At 39.5% G+C, this 9473-nt stretch overlaps 1 protein-coding gene across 1 annotated transcript; it reads right to left on the bottom strand.

Annotated features, from left to right (window-relative positions):
- Window positions 1–1893: 1893 nt before the first annotated feature.
- LOC111958044 (neuropeptide Y receptor type 1) lies at window positions 1894–6877 on the bottom strand. The gene has a single exon (XM_023979223.2). It carries the CDS (start codon window positions 6707–6709, stop codon window positions 5591–5593), a length of 1119 nt encoding a protein of 372 aa, XP_023834991.1. The 5' UTR covers window positions 6710–6877; the 3' UTR covers window positions 1894–5590.
- Between the last annotated feature and the right edge of the window lie 2596 nt (window positions 6878–9473).

Below are 9473 nucleotides of genomic sequence, written 5' to 3'. Positions count from 1 at the left end.
GTACTGATTCCCTTTAAAGCTACAATATGTAACTTTTTGGGTTACCTGACCAAATTCACATAGAAATGTCAGTTATAGATCTTTAATTTCCATTGAAAGCAAGTCTAAGAAGCGGTAGAGTGCAATTTCTATGCTTCCCAAGTTTAGTTTTTCCATCTTTTCATTTCGGTTTTGTACACCAGCTTTAAACAGCTGAATATACTATATATTTGGTTATGGAAAATGTATCTCACAGCGGTTTAGATGGTACAATGATTCACTACACAATGACTGCTTGTTCTGTAACAAACTGAAATTAGGTGATCTATTAGAATTTTTGCAACCAGGAAAGGTTGCATTGTTTGTTGGCAACCTTGTTATTTACAAAGTTTTTGGAACAGATTCCTGTTGGAATGTTCCACAAATTAAACCCACCCACCAGGAAACGTCGGAGTGTTTCTGCATAGTGCATCTTTAATGAGCCTAGAACGTGTCTAACGTTTAGATGTTACAATTGTATTACATTTTTTATATTTTTGCTAAGGTGTTGTCTGGTCCGTTGCATTGCTCATATCTGTTGACCCAACTAAGTGGCCTGTCACAAACGTGTCTTTTGTTCTGGTTGAGGTGTTCTCCTCATTAAACAGTAACCGGGGTAGTCTGGTAGTGGTGCTATTTTAGCTAACCCTAGTAGGCAGGTGTTACTGTTTACAATGTACTACATTCATGTCTGCAAAAATACTACGGTGAATACTATAGTATATAAATATTGTAATATTACACTATTTAGACCATAGTACAGTATAGTATATTTTTCATGTTAGCTGTAAATGTGTAACGTTTGTTTGAACTAGGACCACAATGGATATACATTTTAATGTGTTATGTGTTATTTTCAAAGTATTTCTAAATGCATTGTATCCACATTTGTGGTTGTGATTTTTAATATATTAAAATAAAATCAATCAAGTGATACTACAGTGTGGAATATAGTATTCTACCGTATACTACAAAATTCTATAAAAAATACTACACAATCGAGGGGAAACCTCAGAGGAAATCCCCGACATGAGCTCCCCAAGGTCAGCATGTTCAAATCATAATGGAATCAACAAAGCTAGCAAGCAGCTAGTGTCAAAGCTAGCTAGCAGCTAGCGGCAAAGTTAGCTAGCAGTCCGATTGACTGCTACGTGATTGAGGGATATTACGGTGTGTAGTATGATATTCTACTCAGCATACTACAACAGGTAGCCTAGTGGTTAAGAGTGTTGGGCCAATAACCGAAAGGTCACTGGTTCAAATCCCCAAGCCAGCTATGTGAAAAATCTGATGTGCCCTAGTGCAAAGCACCTCACCCTAAATGCTCCTGTAAATGTAAAACATTCTAAAGGAAGCACTACATTATCAAGAGATACTGTAGTATACTAAATCATTCTATAATAAGCACTTCATGATTGAGGGGGATACTACAGGGTGTAGTATAGAATTCTCCAGTATACTACACAATTCTATAGTAAGTACTACACATAATAAAGTTTATAGTAATCTACTGTATACTACAAACAGTCTATAGTAAGCACTACATGATTGTAGTATCCCTCAATGTGGAGTATAGAATTCCATAGTAAATACTGTAGTAAACTTAAGTATTTTTTTATGTGGGACGTTTAAGCACAACCACTTTCTCTCTGGGATGTGGATATAATTGACTAAACTGCTGTAAAACCTGTATTTGGTAAAGGAACTGTATTTTGTAAATGATTCACACTCTAAATCATGATGAAATACCTTGGAAAAATGAGAGTGCTGATAAACATTTTACATTACTTTGTTATATCTAAGAGCACCTGGAGAATGGAAAACTAATGAAATGCAATACAATATACATTTTTTTATTACATTTTTATTGAACTTTTGTATAGCTACTGTAACATCTATTGGTATTGTAACTTTTCATTGTAAAAGATTATCGCTGTAGAAAGGAATACAGAGAATGTAGAACACTTCATCTGGCTTCTAAAAGCTCATTGCTAACTACGCAGTAAACAGAGAACGTTCTTTGCACATTGGATAACATTATGCAGAGGCTATGAGCCATATATTTAAATTGACATTTTTTCATAATAGGAAAAAAGAAACGCAGCTATCTTACAAATGTTTAGACAAAATATGGCCTGATATTTGCACTACTTACTGTATATGGCAAACTGGACTTCATTTTACCCTGCAAAACTAGTAAAAACTAAATATTGCACACATTTATGAATGAGTTCCAGTTTGATCATTTTGAATAATCATTCTTGCAACTGCCAAAGGGTAATGGATGAAAATCTGTTTACGAGAGTAGATTAGAGGGAGAACGGATGGAAATGTTGAATGATTGATTCCAAATTAATATTATAAACCAATTGTCCCACATGGCAATGCAAGAGACATATCAAGTTCAATGCAGACAATGCATCTAAACATGGCACTAGGTATATTACTGTGCATACAAAGACTCAGTGGACCTCAGTGAGAGAGCAAGGATATACAGTAGGATATTGTTCCATGTGCTGCATTTATAAAGTACAGTGTATTAATTTACTGCTCTCTTTCTTTTGTTATATGGTGCTTGATATATGGTTGTTGGATAGCACATTTTATTATCAAAGTCAGCTGCTTAGACAGTAATATATTTAGCAGTAAACCTTGGTGGGTAGAATGTCTGTTTACAGGCACTCTGCTTTAAATCAGTAGTTCTCAATGTCAGTCCTTGTCAAAGTCTTTCCTTGTTGAAATTCTATAACTATGTTCTGTTATATGGGTATGTTTACCAACCAATTCTGAGGACTTTCTTGACATGATGTGATCTTAGCCAAATCATTTGCCAGTGTAAAGATCACATTATTCATATCTATGAAGGAGATCATTAACATATTATTTTGGAAAACGATCCCATTAAACCCTCATCAATATCAGAAATTAACCATTGGAAGTGGTTGGCACTTGGCATCCCTTAACATGCATATTCCATGAGTCTCGGAATAAGGGAGGGAATTACACAAGGAGGGCTGGAAGGATAGTGTGAGCTGGATAATAAAAGCAAATTCTGTAAAAACAGTGAGAAAAAGCACAATCTCAAAATGACACATTATTCAAACATCCTACTGGGCACAAACTGATGGAATCAACAGTGTTTCCACATAATTTCAACCCCCAAAAATCGGTGATGACATTGAATCAACGTGGAAAATTTGCTTGGAATTTTAAAAAGTCATCAACATAAGAGCATTTAGTAAATTATTCAACCAATTTTTTACCTAAATCCAATGACATGGTGAATGTTTTTGTTGATTTCACATTGAATTCACGTTAGTTGACAACTCAAGAAAATGTAAGTTAAAACTAGACATTGAACTGATGTCTGTACACAGTGGGATGGCTTTGTGAGTAGACCCCTAGAATTCCTTAAATTATAATGTGCTGCAATGCAAGTTTAAATACCACAACACATCTGGTTACACTATAGCTGTGGTATTCAAACGTTTTTTGCAGGGCACATTTTATTTGCCAAAATGGCTGTAAATTTAGATTTTTACATCAACAAATCACCTTCAATTCATTAGATTTTCCTCTCGCTTATCAAACTTTAGACAACAAATACAAAACTGTCTTTCTGTACTCTTATTTTTTTTATGCCAAAAACCATCCCACACGACCCCCTCCCAAATTTACATACTCTATAGAGACCTAAATAATACATTGAAATATTATGTTGGTGTAAATCCACATCTTTTACTCCACAGTGCTTGCACTGGAGAAGACCTTTGCACCGTCATAAACTCATCGACTTCCTCTAAGGCAGGGGTGTCAAACTCATTCAATGGAGGGCCTAGTGTCTGCTGTTTTTTCTTTTTTCCCATTAAATTAAGCCCTAGACAACCAGGTGACTGGAGTTCCTTACTAATTAATGAGCTTAATTAATCAATCAAGTACAAGGGAGGAGCGAAAACCTGCAGACACTCAGCCCTCCACAGAATGAGTTTGACACGTGCTCTAAATTGTATAAACACATACAGTGCCATCAGAAAGTATTCATACCCCTTGACTTACTCCACATTTTGTTGTGTTACAGCCTGAATTCAAAATGGAATAACATTTGAAAAATCGCACCCATCTAAACACAATACCCCATAATGACAAAGTGATTTTATTGAAAATGAAATACAGAATACAGTGTCTTTCTGGGTAAGTCTCTAAGAGCTTTCCACACCTGGATTGTGCAACATTTGCCCGTTATTCTTTTCAAAATTCTTCAAGCTCTATCAAATTGGTTGATGATCATTGCTAGACAACCATTTGCAGGTCTTGCCATAGATTTTCAAGCAGATTTAGGTCAAAACTGTAACTCGGCCACTCTGGAACATTTACTGTCATCTTGGTAGGCAACTCCAGTGTAGATTTGGCCTTGTGTTTTAGGTTATTGTCCTGCTGAATGGTGAGTTAGTCTCCCAGTGTCTGGTGGAAAGCAGACTGAACCAGGTTTTCCTCCATGATTTTGCCTGTGCTTAGCTCCATTCAGTTTATTTTTATCCTGAAATACTCCCCAGTCCTTAACGATTACAAGCATACCGATAACATGATGCAGCCACCACTATGCTTACAAATATGGAGAGTGGTACTCAGTAATATGTTTGGGTCAAATCCAAACCAATACAACACTTTGTATTCAGGACAAAAAGTGAATTGCTTAGCCACAATTTTTGCAGTATTACTTTAGTGCCTTGTTACAAACAGGATGCATGTTTTGGAATATTTGTATTCTGTACAGGCTTCCTTCTTTTCACTCTGTCAATTAGGTCAGAATTGTGGAGTAACTATAATGTTGTTGATCCATCCTCAGTTTTCTCCTATCACAGCCATTGAACTCTAACTGTTTTAAAGTCATAATTGGACTCATGGTGAAATCCCTGATCGGTTTCCTTCCTCTCTGGCAAATTAGTTCGGAAGGACGCCTGTAGGTTTGAAGTCATTAAAAAACATGTTAAACACTTTATATGACTTGTTAAGCGATTGTTTACTTTTTTCACTCCTATTTAGGATTGCCATAACAAAGGGATTGAATACTTATTGACTCAAGACATTTCAGCTTTTCATTTTTAATTAATTTGTAAAAATTTTGAAAAAACATCATTCTACTTTCATATTATGGAGTAGGCCAGTGACCAAAAAATCGACATTTAATCAATTTTAAATTCAGGCTGTAACACCACACTCCTTGACTTTTTCCATGTTTTGTTGTGTTACAGCCTGAATTGAAAATGGATTAGATTTTTTTGTCACTGGCCATGTTTTGTTAATACTTTCTGAATCCACTGTATCTAATTGAGGACACTGTAAAATCTATCTTAGGTCACAGTGTTCTCTTACTTTTCCATTTCTCTCCATGCCCACAGAAGAGACCAACCATTGATTGTTAAGACACAAAACAATCCCCTGTGACTAATTTGAACAACTCCAGCCATGTCAACCCTTGCTCCAGCATAAAGCTCAACAAGTCAACCTTCAATGGATGGTTAAGACAATGGGGGTTGAAGTTCTATACTTTCTCTCTCCTTTTCTGAATGGGTCAGGACTGTACATTCATGCTCATTGATCCTTTGCTCAAGGTTGACCCCTTAGTGACCTCTGTGCTGACAATAGAAAGAGGGAAGCTCTCATAACTCTCTGGTGACCCCCAGCAGCGGCAGTGGTATAGGGTAGATTTGAGCTCTTTCTGGAAGTTACTGTTGAGAAAGCCGTAGATTATGGGGTTGACACAGGTGGATGCCATGGCTGTGAGGTGGCAGGCAGAGAAGATTATGTCATGCTGACAGGATGGGATGGCCTGGTGGTTCCAGTCGAACAAGGTATTGAAGATGTTGAGCGGGAGCCAGCAGAGGGCAAACACTACCACAATGGAGGCCAACATGGCATTGATCCTCTTTGACCCCTTGGCTTTCTTCTGACAGTTGTCCCTGGCTCGCTCCACCATGTATTTTCTCTGTCGGAGACGCAGGAAGATGCGCAGGTAGCAGACCAGGATGAGGATGAGGGGAAGGCAGTACTGGAAGAGCAGCAGGGAGGTGGTGTAGGCCAGTCGGTTGTGCTCTGAGGGCCATCGCTCCATACAGATGAAGTGGTCAGTGTAGAGATTGAAGGGGAGGCTCATGTTCTGGAAAGGACTGTTGTCGAGGACGTTGAAGAAGAGGAAAGGAAGAGAGATGAAGCAGGCCACTAACCAGGTGATGGCTACAGCCAGGTAGGAGTGGCGCACCATAGGCTTCCATCCAGTGGGGTGGATGATGAGTTGGTGGCGCTCTATGGCTATGAGGACAAGGGTGAAGATGGAAACCGTGACAGAGATGCACTGGACAAAGGGTGTGACCTTACAGAGTGCCTCCCCCAGGATCCAGCGGTCCATCAGGGTGTAGATGATGGTGACAGGCAGGCACACAATGCACATGAGGATGTCAGAGATGGACAGGTTGGCGATGAAGATGTTGGTGACATTCCGCATCTCCTTCTGCCGTGTGATGACAAACACCAGGCAGGTGTTACCGATAAGGCCAACCGCGACCAGTGCGCTGTAGGCAACTATCAGGAAGGTGGTGCCACTCCAGGAGGAGGTGCACTCGTCTGTGTCGCCCCATGGCATCTCTTTCCACCAGGCGTGATGACTGCTATTGTTCACATGGGACACCTCCATGCTAGAAGTCCAAACTAATTTTTTTAGACTGGGATCCAAATGTATTAGTATGTTTCCCTTTGGCTTCAATATATTATCTGATGTCTTTATTGTATGTTTGAGTTTGCTGGGGTTTTAATCACACCGGTACTCTTAGTGATGGCTGGAACATTGATTGCAGTCTTTTTGCCGTCTGAAAGAGAACACAACAATCAAAAGATTAAATCCTTCACTGAGCTGATTTCCCAAATGTGAATGCAGCTATTTAATAACCCTAGGAGAAATAAAGGACTTGTCTTTGCAACCATGTTAACTCCTGTTCTGAAAACTGCTGGCTGCAGGAAAATACTCTACTTTAGGATCCACTTTAAGTAAAAAAGTAAAACAATATTAAAACGTAATATAATCTTTGCTTTCTATAATATCAGGTTCAATGGTTTCCACTTTGGTGCATACACAAAATAAATTGAAATATAAGAGAGTAGATGCGCCTATATATTTGAAATTGTTCAAAACAAAACTTAGCCTTGGCTATCATTACAGTATTCATTAATGTTTGTTTTGGCTCTTGAGGTGCTTGTGTAAGCACTAAAATCAATTTTTTAGAGTAGACTATTGCAAAACAGAGGAGAATGAATGATGTGAGAGGTTCACGATGCGGTGACTGAAAAACATGCAGATGTACAGTATATCTCTTTCTACTTGTGTACTAGCAATTATAACTAAGGATGCATTAACATCGTATCATCAAGCAAGCAGCATGGAGGAATGATGAAATGTGTTATTATCAAATGAAATGTGTTATTATCAAAAGGCCTCGTGTATACAGTAAATAATCTCAACCCCCATGGCAATGACAATAACCGTGTCAATGTCTGGCCATCAGAATAAAACATGAGAAGACATTTAAATTAGAAGATACTTAAAGGATAGAATCCTGCTGGGTAGCATATACACAATGGATATACAGCCTTTCTTCCTCTTTCACAATCCAAGAGATAGACATCTCATGTGTGGAAAATTACTCCCATTCTTGTGTCTGACTATGACCTCAAGTGTACCACAAAGATGAACAGGTGATTCCCAAAAGCTATCACAAAGGGTCAGCTGTCCTACAGCAATGGAATATGTAAATGTTCCATTGTCCACTGCCACCACCTGACTAATATGTGATGAGCAATACGACTGGACTCCAGTTCCAAGGATGGAAAAAGAGACTTGGTGCATAGGGAGTAGGAGGGGGGGGGGGGGGGTGTTCAAGAGGAGGAAGCAACACAGATTTTTTAAACATTTTACATTTTTTTATTTCACCTTTATTTAACCAGGTAGGCTAGTTGAGAACAAGTTCTCATTTACAACTGCGACCTGGCCAAGATAAAGCAAAACAGTGCGACACAAACAACAACACAGAGTTACACATGGAATAAACAAGTGTACAGTCAATAACACAATAGAAAAAAAGTCTATATACAGTGTGTGCAAATGGCGTGAGGAGGTAAAGCAATTGTCACGACTTCTGCCGAAGTCGTTGCCTCTCCTTGTCCGGGCGGTGTTCGGCGGTCGACGTCACCGGCCTTCTAGCCATCATCGATCCATTTTTCATTTTCCATTGGTTTTGTCTTGTCTTCCTACACACCTGTTGTCAATCCCATTCATTACCTGTTGTGTATTTAACCCTCTGTTTCCCCTCATGTGTTTGTCAGAGATTGTTTTATGTCAAGTGTTGATTCTTGGTGTATAGGTGCGCGACGGGTCCTCGTACCCATGTTTATTTTATGTATGTATATTTTCGTGTTTGGAGCATGTTATGTGGACATTTATTAAAAGTCTCCATTTACACTTCGTTTAACTCTCCTGCGCCTGACTTCCCTGCCACCTATACACACGACGTTGACAGCAATAAATAGGCCATAGTAGCGGAGTAATTACAATTTAGCAAATTAACACTGGAGTGATAGATGAGCAGATGATGATGTGCAAGTAGAAATACTGGTATGCAAAAGAGCAGAAAAGTAAATAAAAAACAATATGGGGATGAGGTAGGTAGATTGTGTCATGCCCTGGCCTTAGTTATCTTTGTTTTCTTTATTATTTTAGGTCAGGGTGTGACATGGGGGATGTTTGTGTGTTTTTTGTCTAGTCTTGGGTGGTTGTATTGTCTAGGGAGTTTTTGTAGAGTTCATGGGGTTGTGTTCAGTGTAGGTGTTTAGGTAAGTCTATGGTTGCCTGGAATGGTTCTCAATCAGAGACAGCTGTCTATCGTTGTCTCTGATTGGGAGCCATATTTAAGGCAGCCATAGGCATTAGGTAGGTTGTGGGTAATTGTCTATGTTTGACGTTTGTAGCTACACAGTTGTTTTTGTTTAGTGTGTGTGTTCATCTTAATTTATTAAAGAGGATGTATTCATATCACGCTGCGCCTTGGTCCACTCTTTCACCTCAAGGTGATCGTGACAGAATTACCCACCACAAAAGGGAGTGTGGCGAAGTCAGGTAGGAGATCTGCGCCAACTCCCCGTGCTTACTGTGGGAAGCGAGAGTACGGGCAGACACCGTGTTATGCGGTAGAGCGCACGGTGTCTCCTGTACGTGTGCATAGCCCGGTGCGGTACATTCCAGCTCCTCGTATCGGACAAGAACATCCCTGTCGGCTAAACCCTCCTCTAACCCGGACGACGCTGGGCCATTTGTGCACCGCCCCATGGGTCTCCCGGTCGCCACCAGCTGCAACAGAGCCTGGATTGAACCAGAATCTCTAGTGGCACAGCTGGCACTGCGGTGCAGT

The sequence above is a fragment of the Salvelinus sp. IW2-2015 genome, linkage group LG33 (genome assembly GCF_002910315.2).
Source record: "Salvelinus sp. IW2-2015 linkage group LG33, ASM291031v2, whole genome shotgun sequence".
Taxonomy (NCBI): domain Eukaryota; kingdom Metazoa; phylum Chordata; class Actinopteri; order Salmoniformes; family Salmonidae; genus Salvelinus; species Salvelinus sp. IW2-2015.
The sequence above is the reverse complement of the archived record's forward strand: the minus strand, read 5'-3'. Positions and strand labels throughout refer to the sequence as shown.

Bases quoted from the DNA above. Each gene is read 5' to 3' on its own strand.
- LOC111958044 (XM_023979223.2), bottom strand. From the start codon at position 6,709: ATGGAGGTGTCCCATGTGAACAATAGCAGTCATCACGCCTGGTGGAAA.